Genomic DNA, 14,571 nt, shown 5'->3' with positions numbered 1-14,571 from the left:
ACTGGACATACATCGGTGACGCTAATTCACACTTGTTTTTTAAAAAATGGATCATTATTATTCCAAACAGTTGCAGTCAAAGAAGACCGTGTGATTATTAGAGCATAGCAGGAGAAACTAGCTGATTAGCCTTGATCAGCTTGGGTTTAACTGCTCCGTTTGATGTCTGCAGAGGTATTAAAAAGAGTTATGTAAATGACGCGAAGATTAGCAACGTTAAGACTGCACGGGCATCTTCAGATGCAAATGTTTGGAGGCAAACACACAAACTGCGCCTCTTCCAATGATTATTTTCAGTGCTCTGTTTGGGGGGGAAACAATTAGTCAGCTAATCAATTATGGCTCTGACAGAAAATGGCATTTATTTATTTGAAAAAAAAAACCCCAGGCATGTATATACAGTAAAAGGCTTACAAATTCTTTCAAACAAACTGTTTCCCATCAGAATTTAATAATAATTCAAATCGTTCGCAGTTCATCTCAGTCCACAAGGGATAACTGTCAAGCACATCATGCTGTCACGTGCAACAAAAACAGTGTTTTTGTGGATTTTTCCAGGAGAGTGATGCTGTACTGGTGGACAGGCAAGATTACCCAGGCTGAGGAAGGATAGGAAAGCCAGCATGTGCTCGAGGAGTAATCCCGGGCATGTGCGCTGCCTTGAATCAGAAATGGAGACACATGGAAGAGCGCGAAGGTGTAAGATTTGCATTTGGGCCACGACCGCCTACGTTAGGTCACAAGAGAGGTTTGCTTTCAAATAAGAGTGTGGCCAGACCTCAGGGAGGGGAGAAGCCATTTTTATTGTAATGGATTCTGGTTACGTTCATCCAGAGAAGGTGCTCAATCTGGGAAACTGTGATTTGTTACACATGGATACACAGATTGGAGGCGGGCGGGGAGGGTGTTCTGCCTGCTGCTTTTCATCTGTTACCCTTTCCCAACACCTTTATCCTCTGTTCTCTCACACAAGCTAAAATGTTGGGATTTAATTGCACGGGCTCCTCCAATGGCAACGACCAACTGAGCGGCGAGCGTTTCATCGGAAAGCTTGACTTTCTCACCAGTAGCAGAGCTGCTTTCCTGTCAAAGGATGTCTTCTTCCTCCAGGCGGACGTCCATTTGGAGATCTTACATAATAATGCAAATGGTTCCAGTGTCACACTGGTGCTCTTCTGTGTGCTCAGGCAGCGTCACCTCCGTTATCTGCGCATCTGCGTGTGTGTCACTCACAGAAAAATTAAAAAAAAGTCTCTCTTTTTCAGGGAGAACTTGCCAAAAACATAAACAAAGCAAAGCGGCACACACGACATGCACACCGTAGAGTGTTTCCTTTTATAGCAAAGACTCCCTGTGGTGTTTTCTTCCTCACTAGCTCAAATGCAACATTTACTGACATCATTTTCATGCTGTCGCTCACCGGGTTGAAAGAGACGGCTACCGTGTTCGGTATAATCCAGCACTGTAATTGCAAACATTATGCTAAGCTTTATAGAAGAGGTGGAATTCAAGTACCAACACAAAAGGCACCAGCAGAGACATATTTCCCTTTTATTATAAATAAAGCTGTAATGATCGGAACAAAAGGTCTCTCTTAAAGGCATCTGGCTGCCATGTCCTTCAAGAATGTCCTTAATGTCTCATTCTTCTGTGCAGCGTATTATTGCTATTAAAAATCAATCAAATCAAAGAAAAGCCACATCCATCAACACCCTCTGTCATTTCTTTCCTTTCGTTTTCCCTTCCTTTCTTAAATGAGGGGAAGCTGGCGATTAGCCTTGCGTGCAAACACGTGTCACCAGCTCGATAGTCGACATGTGTGCCGCCACATTCAGCACGTGCCTCCTCCACGAAGGAGTGGCCTCACTGTGAAGATGTCTTTCAGACTGGAGCAGATAGCGCTTCCCTCCACAGGGATGCAGCTGCCAGTGCTCCGCCAGGCTGTGTTTCCTCCTTCACAGGGTTCAAGCCTTGCATCTGAGAGAGCGTCAGAGGCTCTGTGGGCTCTCCTTGGCCCCGGCCTGTTCCTCTACAGTCCGCCGCTGCTCGCCGTGCCAAAGCTTCTAATAAGGGATTACTGCGGAGCTGCTCCGCATGTTTCTGCTCGGGCCTTTAAGTCTTTTTCTTGCAGAAATGGCTTCATCATATTTCTGTGACTAATCCATGACGGCCTGAACGCTGTCGCGCGAGATTCTGCGCGCGATGTGACGCTGTGAAAGTGATGCAACGGAGGAAACGCAGGTTTGGGGATGCTATGCGCTTCAATCACTGTGATTTAAGAACTGTCCTTTTTTGTGGTTGTCCATGTTGAAGGTTGACTCTGAGGGACTTAAAGGGACAAGTCACCCCCACAAGTCAAACTGAGACCACAGACATATGGGATGGCCAGCAGAGAGTTTTAGAACAACAGCCAAGAAGGTTGATGGCTGCACACAGGACGGACGGACAGATGTGGGGATGGACATAGGTAGGAATGGACAGAGGTGGGGATGGACATAGGTGGGAATGGACATAGGTGGGAATGGACAGAGGTGGGGATGGACATAGGTGGGAATGGACAAAGGCAGAGATGGATAGAGGGGATGGACAGAGGTGAGGATGGACAGATGTGGGGATGAGCAGAGGTGGGGATGGACAGAGGCAGGGATGGATAGAGGTGGGGATGGACAGATGTTGGGATGGACAAAGGCAGAGATGGATAGAGGGGATGGACAGAGGTGAGGATGGACAGAGGCAGGGATGGACAGAGGGGATGGACAGAGGTGAGGATGGACAGAGGCAGGGATGGACAGAGGTGTGAATGGACGGAGGTGGGGATGGACAGAGGTGGGGATGGACAGATGTTGGGATGGACAGAGGCAGGGATGGACAGAGGTGGGGCCGAGTAGTGACAGCTGTCATGACAAGAGTATAAAGTGACATTTTAATGTCCAACAAGAACTTTATATCATCCCTTTTTTTTGGTTTGGCAAATCTGACACTGGCAGAATATCACCTGTCTCCCCCTCAACAGGTGTACGCCTGTGCAGGATGTGGATTTGGAGCAAATCGATGTCTAGCACCCGCAGACATATGCTGAAGGGCAGGCCGGCCTTCTCTTCTTTGTCCAAGTATCTACTCGCCCACGCCGAAGGATTTCAGCTGCCCGAGCCACCACCTATAAAAGTGCGGTTGTAAGCATGCTTCCCAGGTCAGTAACGCACACCGAGCAGGAAACAAGCGGAAGAAACTCGGTGCTTTCGGCCACCCACATGCGCTGAAACATGACTCAGCAAAAAATAAAAGAGGAAGCCATATGGTTTAATGTGCATCCAAGTGAAGATGCAGAACAAAACATGTATTTACATCACTGGATTTGTAAAGAACGTCGGGTCACAGAGTGGATTTTAGGTGGGTCCGCAAGCAGCATGAGCAACTTCAACCCGACAAACTGCTGCCCCGGTGCTGTTGAGCCATGTGATCGATGTCGTCCCGGTGCAAATGCGCACTGCCATGTACAAACAGAGGTGATCTGCGTCTAAACAAAAGGCAAATATTCAAGGACAACAAGAGCCGCCACCTCTGCTCTGAGTCCAATAGGGAGTGGTGACTTTGACCCTGAGGACTCGTGCTCCAAAACTGGTTTCAATATCAGCGAGGCACCACAGCCGCCGCACAAAACCAGTAACGAAAACTGGGAACGCAGTCTGGGCCTTCAGCACCCTCGGAACGGTCTCAGAACTCCTGTAATCCAGTTAATTTATTGCAGGACAGGAAGACGGCCCATCTGCAGGGGAGAAAGGCCATTAAGACCCTCTTAAAGAAGTCGGTGGCGAAAAAGTCACCTTGGAGGGGGCGTAAATTGAAGGGTAAGTGATTGCGCAAACGTGTTGGGTTTTATCAGCAACACACAGAGACAGATTATGGGCGAATATTAAGCAGAAAGCCTCAGACGCCCTTTCAGTTAACGGGCTTGGTGGAATATGGACAGCCCCCAGAATGCATTGCGGTACAAGGAGTCCTTTAACCACCCGGAGCCCGGAGCATTTTTGCGGGCTTATGAAACCACATTTGCGTCAAAAACGAGAGGCTGAAAACAAGTGAATGGCAGTGAGATTGTGTGTCGGTGCGCTACAGGATACACACGCGCGCGCACACACACACACGCGCACGATCCGTGCTCTCTACCTTATGTAGGTCATCAATGACAGCATCGGTGTGTAAGGAGGCTTTTCGTAAGCGTGGTTTTTACGTGCGTCTGCAGCCGAAGGCCCCTTCTTACCTTCTGCTGTCGCCGGGCCATGTCCGTGGGCTGCTTCGCGTTGAAGGGGTATGCGATGCACCGCATGACAAAAACATACAACTGCAGCTTCTTTTTGCGATCCTCTTCGTCCCTGTGGAGCTTCTCCAGGTCCTCTTTCTCCTCGCTGGCGGCGGACGGGCTCGGGCTGTTCGGACGGGCGCTGCTGCGGCTGCTGCTGGGCGCCAGTCCGCCCGCGCTCTCGCTGGTCCTGCTCGGGGAGATGCGGGATCCGGCCTGGGGTGCCATCGTCTCTTTGCACTCCTCCTCCACTATCCCATCAGATTCCTCCTCGCTGGACGACGGGTCCAACATCTTGGTCTATGCGTAGCGCGCCTCGCCGGATTGCAACTGAACGCGGTGCTTTATTCTTCGGCCGTTTGATGCGGGTCAAAAATGCATGTGGAGTGCGCCAGGTAGTACCAGGAGACAGGTACTCAGGCCGCGGTGGTGGTCGCTGAGCAGGGTGAGATGTCAGCGGTGCGATGGGAGCTGGAGGAGGATGTTGCTCCACACTGAGCCTTCTCCGCCTGCGCCGAGCGCTCGTCGACGCTTACGTCTTTTCTCGATTTTATTGGCCAGTCGCTGCTGCGGATGTGAGAGGGGGGAGCTGAAAGGAAACGGAGGGGAGGAGTAGTAGGGGAGCTTTATTGTACAGATGAGAGGGAGGAGAGTGGCTTTTCTTTTCCCCCCCCCCCTTCCTTCTTTCGATGGAAGCGAGCGATGGCCTCTCCCGGGCGGCGGACGCAGGCGCGGGGAGCTGGCCGCGGTCCTGAACGCAGAGTCACCACCGAGGGGAGGACGCGCCTTGATCTGTCCTTTCTGGTCCCCTAACGTCCTGCAGTGGTGCACCTAAGATGGCTGCCACTGGATCTCTCTGATTCTGCCAGTGAAATGGGGAACATTGTGGAGTTCGCAAGCACCGGCGGCAGATTAGGAGGCGGCAGAGTTCCAGAACGACTCCCGTGTGGTGGAGGGGCGGGTGGGGTGACCAGAAAGGCTGGGCTGCTCGCTGCCTGCCTGTTGGCTCCTGTTGGAGACATTGATTTTTTGCAGTGCGTGGCTTCTCTCTCAGGAAATTGAATTGCCCCGCAGCCACGCAAGCTTTTCATAGAGGAATCCTGAAAAGGAATTTATTAATCCGACCCGATTCAGTCAGGTGTCTGGCTCAATTTCTCATGACAGCCTACTAGACGGTCTCTTTCGAGATGATGAATACAACAGCAGATGGGCATCTTCTCAAAGCAAATACTTAAATATATTTTACATCAAACTCTTGGCTCTCGGTGCTTCACCGATTCTTGTCTGTCACCATGCAGCAGATACACAAATAGGAGAAAATGTACGCATTGCACAAAAAGGAGTTGTTTTAAACAATAAAAACTAAGGGACAGGCTGGAAAGGTTCCCAGAATGACTGCACTTGCTTGGCCATTTGTCAGACATTACCGCTGAGGCATATTTGGGAAAAATATCTGTGTCATTACACATTTAAAACGGCCCCAAATTGAGGTTGACAGGGTCAAATGTGTGATTTCTATCAAAATGAGTCACACAGACAGTATCTTTGTTCAGCCTGCCATTTCAAATAACCCCAGAGGACACAGAGCACCATCCTGATATTAAAACACAGATAACAAATCTCTTAATACAGTTCTCGGGCATGAGGGGCCGCAGACATTTTCCTCCGTTTAAACGGTCCAGGATGTAACAGTGATTAAGCAGAGTCCAGTGTCCAAGAAACACTCGACGGACTGAATGTTCTGTGCGTTGATCATGTTTGCATGTGTTTTGTCTTCACGGGTCAGGAAACATCAGTGTCCTTCTTATTGACTTGCGTCCATTTATACGCATATCAACTAATCACTGAGCAGTTGTCAATCAAAAAAAAAACAACCCGTAGCGCAAGGTCAGAAAGGTAAAGCAAAGAGGAAAGAAACCTGGATGACTGAGATCCAGCCCCCTCAGTTTCCCAGTTAAAGCTCTTATTGATAAAAGTTGTTCCTTTTTAGGCCAGTGCACGCAGCAAAGAGACCTGGTCCAGTCTAAATCCAGAGTGCCATTGATTGGCGCGTAATTTCATCTTTAATTAGACGCGATCAATGCTAGCGATGCGGTGGAGGATATTTTTAAACACGGAGGTGTGAGCTTCAAGGGTTCCAGGACGAGAGACAACGAGCCGAAGTGGTCCTGCTGAGTCATCCTTTGGAGAGAGAAATCTCTCCGTCTCTCTCAGAACACGTCGATACCCCAATGATCACACCGGACGTGTCGAGGTTCGAGCACTGGCAAACGTGCGGGAGCCACAGCGGTTCCTCAGAGTGTCAGTGAATCCTGGTGCTTCTAGGAGGATCCACCAGCAGCAGAGGTGAGCCAGGTTCCTCAGAAGAACCTTTAGACCAAACTAGGATAAAACCCTCAAGTTCCGCTCCCCCAAGCAGCCGTCTGCTCATTGTTTCAGGGCCAGGTTCTGCATTTTCCTCTAATTTTGCTCTTTGAACCCTTGCATCGACCCCTTTTGGCCCCCATTATGCTCACCTTCCCCTCCCCTAACATCACAGCCCAGACTTTAAAAGCCAGCGCACGTAGCCGCATGCCGGCTTCACCTCTCAGAGTAAATTCAATCCGACAGCCGCCATATAGCTGCTGCTCCATATGTTGAGCACACGGTAAATTCCCTGCAGGTAGCTTTGCTTTCAAGGAGCCCTTATCTCCATTTGGGGCCGCCGCTGGCTCTCCTGTTGCCCCGAGACTTTGAAATGAAAAGTGATTTTGCAGTTTGGGCCGACAGAGATTTCTCCCGCGTTCATCAATTTGTCAGATTCTCAACGTTCCACTGCAACAGCGATCTATTCAGAGCCTTTGGTCCTGCATTAACCTCAGTCAGAGCTGGGGAACCTTTTAAACATTAATAATTGACTGATGTTCTCTGCCCTGGGTGTACGCATTAAATGTTGATGTTCTTCAGGCTGCTGCTGCACAAGTTCTGTTCCCATTCTAGGACCGTTAAACAGCGTGTTTTTTGATTTAAGGAACGCATCCTGGGCTTGAATCTGCAGTTAACAAGATTAATCGCTGCTCGCCGCAGCCTCAGAGCGACGGTGCACAGAAGGGAGCGAGGTTCACCGGAGCCATCCCTAATTTTGAGTTTTCTTTGGATTTCCCAGATGAGGGAAAGTCAAATATTTTTTCGGCTTTCTTCTTTTTTAATCAGCAGCAGCAGAGAAAATGAGCAGGGAGTCACAACACGAGCCTAAATTCATGGTTTTCAGGTGACAGGTGAGACGTTCCGCTCTCAGGAAAACCCATTTACATTTCAAGACAGTCCCCACTGTGTCTTTTGTACAGTAATGCTGGGAGTTGCTCCCAGCTTGTCAAATACTGCCAGTTGTCCTGTCAACAGAGTATGTGTTTAGAGCCTTCCATGTGAGAGGCCGATGAAGGCAATGAACAAAACATCAATGATAAGGTCATTCAAGGTGTTATTACACCACATTCTCATTTGTCACTCCAGGACATTTCTTCATGCATTATGTAACCAGGCGCAGAAAGGTACTGTTGGATCATAAAGGAAATTGGAAGAAGGTGGAAATCACAGCACCATAAAAACTACTTTACCGTGTAGTCAATTATGAATGGCGGGGAACGGGGTGGATCTCGTGAACCCCTGGTGACCCTAAACATCAATTATTAACGTGAGTTGTCATTCAAAGGTGCCTCAGCCGGTGATATCACTTATATTTGTGCAGAATAGTTCATATATCTACCCGTCCAAGCACGCCGACGCTCAATAACCCGCCCACGTACACACTGCCATGCCCTCCACAGGGGGCGGGGCCCAAGCCGCCACTCCTCTGATCAGGGGGTGACCCGCCTGACCTCTTCCAAAACAACTACACACAGCAGACTGTTGGAGGATCCTGCAGCAAGGCCCGCGCCACGCTCCGTGGTCCTCTGTTACAGACCGTCACGTGTGCCATGAATGCAGGCAGCACGCGGGAATCACCCGCCGACGAGGCAGGCAGTGGAACACGTGTGTGTATGAGAGGAGTTCCTGACATCACTCCTCTTTAGTGGATGCTCACAACATTGCTAGTTTAACCAGGACGCGTTCTGGGTGTCAGGGAGGAGTCATGTGCTACATGTGCATTTTTCTTTTTTTAATTATGGAAGAGGTGAAGCTCGTCCACAGCTGCAGCGGGTTAGAAAAGCATTGTGGGTTTGGGATGTGAACGCAGCACATTCTACAAACTCAGCGGGTAGCTCAGCGCTCCCGTGGAGTCCGCCGAGGATCTGTTTGAAATATTTAAATATCTGGAGCGTGTTTAAAGTGAGATTGATGGAATAAGGTCAGTGTCAGCGTGGCTGCTAAGGCTGTTTGCAGAGAGGGCGTCACATCCAGCAAACACTGAGTGATGACTGTTAATGGCTGCAGCCGGAGTGTGTTTACATCCCGGTGCTGGAGCTGATGGTCTGTAGCTTTTTATGTGAGTGAAGGAAGGCAGGAGAGCTTTTTCTGCCCTAAAACACTGTAATCAGATTACAGATAATATCTGAAATATATTATGTTTGATATTGATTTTTCAGGCAGAGTTGAGGTCACAAAGGTTTAAAATAACACTCATACTCATTTTTTTTATGTGCGAATGTGTTTTCCATTCATAATACAAACACGTATCTCTGCGTTATTGAGAGGAAAGCTCTTGATTTAATGAATGCATCTGTTGTGACATTTCATGGAACAAAAACACCTCATTATGATTCCTTCATATTGGAATCTTGAAGATCACAAAAGGAAATCATCCACCAGAGAAAAGAAAGTACAATACAGTAACAGTTCAAGTATTGAATTTACAACAATTGTAAAAGATTAATAGAGACCTTAAAACAGAGCAGATTCATGCTCATGTCTTGCTTTCCCAGATTCAGGGTGGAGAGGGAATGATGCTAGGAAAAGATTCATTAATAATGCAGCAAGAGGCTGGAGCTCTCCACTTCAATATGAGGAGGGAGGAAAATAAAACATCTCCAGCTGCTGGAGCAGCACATTGATTTCATTGACTGTAACTTATGAACAATCAGAACTGTAATGGTTTTAATGTTTTTAAGTGACATAATCAGGAGATATAGCCTCTAAGTTGCTTTTGCAGGAAGAAAACAGCTGTTTATCCAAAAGATAATAAAAGCTCCTCGGTGCTGTTCCAGTTTCCTCTCAGTCAACCAGCTGCGGTGAGTAGCGCCTCCTGTTGGTCAAACAAGAGCACTAAACCTGATGGCGTGAATGTCAGGATCAACTGCAAGGCTTCCCCAGTCCCTGTGCAGATAAATTTAATAATAAAAAAGGAAATTTTTGCATTTGTAGATAATTGTTGCAACTCTCCTAATCTGTAATTTGAGTTGAAGCATGCACGTTTTTGTTCTTGCATTATTAACGTTTTTTTAAATAACAAAAAACGTTAATAATTGTACTTATTATGTTTAATATGAATAGATATACTCTGCACTTTATCGATAGTTAAAGTCAAAATAGAAATTCAAACAAAAATAAATTAAGTAATCTGTAATAGCGACAAGTGAACAAAAGGGGGCAGCAAAGTCTATCGTATGTTAGCGCCACCTCACAGTGAGTAAAGTTTCCTCATTGTTCTCATTAGAAAACCAAATTGTTTCTCTTCACCGATGTTAAGTTTCAAGTTGGTGATATTGTCATTCACTCCTGTATCCGTTGTTGAGTTTGGTACAGCAGCAGCGGTCCTGATGGCTCCCAATGGGTCCTTCGCCTCCACCATCCCACTGATGTTCCATCAGAGACAGACCTGATCAGGAATTGAATCACACCTCTGACATCTGGAAATAGCCAGATCAAATTCACTGGCTGCAGCAATAAACTTGGCTTCTCCCCAGTGATGGAAACCCTTATTTGGGGCAACACACTTAAACCTCCATCTTCCTCCACCTGGATCACTGTCAACCAGTAGTATTTTTTTTTCCTATGTCTCAGATTTGATTTAGCTTTACATTAAAAAAAAAAAACAACAAGATTGTCATCAGTCCAGAATCCCTCAAAATCCCCCAAAACTGGTTTTGCTGCAAAGATATTGACAGCATCATCGTCACTTATATAAATGTAAAGGTTGTTTACATTTAGAAACATTTTTATTAGCTGATTGCCATACTTGAAACACATTTTTTCTAGACTCCACCCCGGAGCAGATATCTGCTGTCAGCCCTCCCCTCTGCTGGAAACAGTCACTCCTTTTTCCCCCCATCTACATCACTGCCGTTTTAACCTGATGAAAACTCGACACCGCGCGGAACTGGACTCCAGATCTGTGATTATTTTAAATGTGTATGGTCATATTTGCTCCGGTGAGTATCATGTTATGTTGTCAGGTCTTTATCCTTCTGTTCGTTGCACTTTTTTTTCCATTTCTAATTTTTCCACCTGCACATTCTACTGTTACTTACAGAACGTGAACTAAAACATTTGCCGTTATTTTGATGCCTCGATCCAGTTTAGATCCGGTATCAAATAAAAGAAATGATCGCTTTTGGAGAGCATTAGAGCTTTGGATGTGCTGCTGGGACTACCCTGCAGCACACAGTCAGCAGCACTGTTGGCTGGCTCCTGAGCATTGAATTATTCAGGTTTTGTTTTTTATGCCAATTATAAGCCTCTGTCTGTTATTGATGTGTATATATTATTCAGTGTTTTCATCTGCCCAATGTTTGTTCTCCAACAGATTTTTGCCATTTGTGCCTTTGCAACATGTGGGGGTTACTATGGACAGGTGCAGGTTAAAGTGGACTGTGCAGACCGGAGGGACAGCAACCACAGCATCAACATTGACTTTAGTTACCCCTTCAGGTAAAGGCACTTCTCATAGCCGACACCCAAAGCTGTCTCAGCATACAGCATGTTTGTGCCACATCTTTCTTGCTATCCTCTCAAAATGACAGGATTAAAATAGTAACCCTGACAGAGTGCTCTTCCTGCAGTCGTTTTCACTCTTTGACGTTTTTATTTCTCTCTCTCATGATTTGTCCTTTTCAAAATGTTAGTGAAGAGACTTTCATCCAGACCGACCTCCGATCTGCGTTAAACATTTCCCAGCATCCATCCTACCTGAATTCCTCTCCGATGTAATCTTAAACCATAACTGCATGTGCAATTTGATACTGTCTCCTTCCTCTTCTGCCTCCTGCGCACATGCATGTACTGAGGACCATCTGGGACTTTGGGCTGTATAAACACAAGTGAGATGTCATGACGATGAGAACACTGTGACTCAGTTCAGCAGCCTCCTCTCTATTTCCAGCAAACTAAGTGCCATTTACACAAAATTACACCATCAGGCACCTTTGAGGGTAGGCTGGGACTGGCGCTGATGTCGCGAAGCCCGACAGCTGCCCTGTCAATGCGAACGGTCACTGGTGCGACGGCGCAGCAGCATGCCAGGACTATCAACCACCTCCAGACTCCCAAACATGCCTCAGAGGCAGCATCAGTGATAGCCAAGTGTCTAATTAACAGTTCAACACTAAAAACTGGTGTGTCTGTGTTAGCGTGCACGCACACACATACACACGCGCACGCACACACTTGTTTTTCTATCTTTGTGAGACAATGTACTGCCTGGACTTTGCCCTGACTTTGCCGTAACCATCATCATCAAACCACTGACCATGAAACCTGGACCTCAGAATCGGAATCTTTCAAGAGCCATTTGAAAGTGTGAGGACCATAGACAATGTTAACATTTTGCCAGTGAGATGTGTGCTCTGACAATTCACTGCAGACAAACTGTGGACGTCTTTGCTCTCGGCTGCTTTATCGGCCGCGTCAGCGTTGCTGTTAACCTCACAAGAACTTTCTTTTCTTCCATTCCTCTTTCTGCCTGTGTAGATTAGAGGAAGTGCATTTCAAAGCTCCTCGCTGCGAGTCCAAGAGGGATGAGGTTCTTTTCCTGGATGGTGACTTTTCCTCAGCTGCACGTTTTTTCCTGACTGTGGGTGTTTTTGCTTTCTTGTACTCGCTGCTGGCAACTGTTGTGTACGTTTTCTACCAGAACAAGTACCTGAGGAACAACAGAGGGCCCCTAGTGGTCAGTCAGCACAAACCTTCCACAAAAAAACTCAGTTGAAGTGTTTTAAAACATTTTTTGGTTTTCTGTCTATAACGTCCTTGCTCTCTTTTTGTCCTGCGCAGGATTTTCTCGTCACACTCGTTTTCTCCTTCATGTGGTTGGTCAGCAGTTGCTGCTGGGCTAAAGCTCTTTCTGACATCAAGTCAGCCACAAACCCCACAGAAATACTCCTGCTCATCTCAGCCTGCAGAGCTCCAGAGAACAGATGCGCAGTGACCCAGGAGCCTCACTGGTCTCGTCTGAACTCATCTGTGGTGGGTCTTTCATCCGTGAGCAACCCACACGCGCACAACCCGCTCACTTCTGTCCACTTTCCCATCTCTCTGCAGGTCTTTGGATTTGTGAACGTTGTGCTCTGGGTCGGGAACATCTGGTTCATCTTCAAAGAGACGGGCTGGTACAAGACGGGTCAGAGATACCCCACCAGGACCGCCTCCGGGAAACGCTCCAGCGAGATGCGGCAGCGACTCTACAGTGAGAGCAGCTTCGACCTGCCTGAGGAGAGTGAGGGCCCGCAGCTGATCAGACAAAACAGTTTCAATCAGGCCAGGGGGGGTGGTGACCAGAAGGCTCATCGACAGGGCAGCTTCAAACAGCCGCAATTAAGCCTGAGCCTACCGCAGACGTACCTCGGCAAGCCTGACCATTTTAACAGGGAGAAGTCGGCGGCTCTTCAGGGGCCGATGATATTTGTCAATGAGATGTAATTTGGGGTTTTTGGTGTTGAAATATTAGGAAAACATTTTCAGATAATGGACATTCCTCTTTCCAACAGCTCATGTTATTAATAATTATACTGTAAATATTTGTGTGTGTGTGTGTTTGTGTGACTTGTGTATGAAAAGTTGTTCTTTAAAATCAATAGATGTATGAAAGTATCAAACCTGCAAAAAGTAAAGTCATTCATAAAACATAAATTCCAGTAAAAGTAACTATTTACTCACATGTGTGCACTATATTCATTTAATGTTTATTTAGATTAAACCTTTTTTGTGCAATAAAATAAGTCAGATTAAGCAGAACCCTATTTTCAGAGGCAGATCAGGACTACATCTACAATATAACTTGATTTTGGCCTCCTTCAAGTCATATAGAAAATGTTCATGACATAAATATTAGACAGTATGCTTTGAATATTGCTTTATCAAATACAGCATAAACATGTTTTTGTTGTGATTATAATCTCGATCTAGAGTTAGATCTACTTCAATTAAACTTTATTTGCAATCTAGGTTTTCTGCAGGAGCCTTAAGATGAACAAAAATGCAATAAAAGTTAGATTATATACAGATATAAAGCATAATGTGGTGTGTTTCCTTGGAAAAAATTAGTTGATAGTTCAGTGGGAACATTTATGTTTCTTCCTTTCATGATCAGTGATGATTTCTTGATGTTGTACAGTGTAACAAATGTTTTATATTTCTATATTTGGTGAAAGATGTTGTGGGCCTCTTCTGTCTGCTTTACTGGAAATCCTATAAGTGAAAATTCAATTCAACTTTATTAATACAGTGTCTCTTACAATCAAGATCGTCTCCGGAGTCTTTACACAAACCCGGGGCCTGGCCCCTGAACAAACAATAAGGGGCTCATATGGGGACACCTCCTGCTGAGAGACAGAAAAGGAACTGGACACACAGGACAGAATCAAATACATCATAAATGTATTTATAGATTCTAAGATTTTTTATTGCTTATTCATTGAGTCATTTAATAACCTTATCAAAATAAAATAAGAACAAGCTTGGGCTGAAGCTATTTATTCATGAGTTCTTTCAACACTTGTAATGTCAAACTACAACTGGTCATTTATACTATCATCTTTGAATACTAAGCCTTAAAGTCATTATACTTATACAGTAAACTGTAAACTGATGTGAATCCACTCTGTGTGTTGCCATTTAAATTATATTTGAAACATGGATTTTGTGTTACTCTGATTAATATTAAAGCTTATATATCCATTTTAAGTACACATTAATTCAAAAAATACATACTGACTCAAAATTTGTATGAAATCATGAAAATTTCACAAGGTGACAGATTGCTTTAGTAAGATAGAATGAAACTTTCTGCAATAATGTGTGTTGATCAATGTTTAACCCTGATTAAAAGGGAACTGCAGCTGTTTGCTTGTCATTAGCAG

General features: G+C 45.9%; 2 protein-coding genes across 20 annotated transcripts in view; one reads left to right on the top strand and one right to left on the bottom strand.

The window, feature by feature from the left end:
* Nucleotides 1-4,938, bottom strand: part of cadpsb (Ca2+-dependent activator protein for secretion b) — a 42,116-nt gene extending 37,178 nt beyond the window's left edge. For 4 of the 19 annotated variants that reach the window (XM_029825914.1, XM_029825913.1, XM_029825924.1 and 1 more), the window contains exon 1: nucleotides 4,262-4,919. In XM_029825914.1, the coding sequence (XP_029681774.1) occupies nucleotides 4,262-4,594 (333 nt within the window). In that variant the 5' untranslated portion in view covers nucleotides 4,595-4,919. Of the gene's footprint in view, nucleotides 1-4,261 lie in introns of all 19 variants that reach the window. The other 15 variants (XM_029825908.1, XM_029825911.1, XM_029825912.1 and 12 more) reach the window with 8 other exon arrangements.
* Nucleotides 4,939-10,324: 5,386 nt separating this feature from the next.
* Nucleotides 10,325-14,349, top strand: synprb (synaptoporin b). The gene is made up of 5 exons (XM_003973352.2): nucleotides 10,325-10,647; nucleotides 11,022-11,146; nucleotides 12,185-12,383; nucleotides 12,488-12,679; nucleotides 12,755-14,349. Exons 1-5 carry the CDS (start codon nucleotides 10,624-10,626, stop codon nucleotides 13,130-13,132), a joined length of 918 nt encoding a protein of 305 aa, XP_003973401.1. The 5' UTR covers nucleotides 10,325-10,623; the 3' UTR covers nucleotides 13,133-14,349.
* The last annotated feature ends 222 nt before the right edge of the window (nucleotides 14,350-14,571 follow it).

This window comes from Takifugu rubripes, chromosome 19, assembly GCF_901000725.2.
Source record: "Takifugu rubripes chromosome 19, fTakRub1.2, whole genome shotgun sequence".
NCBI lineage: Eukaryota > Metazoa > Chordata > Actinopteri > Tetraodontiformes > Tetraodontidae > Takifugu > Takifugu rubripes.
This window is presented reverse-complemented; position numbering and strand designations above follow the sequence as displayed.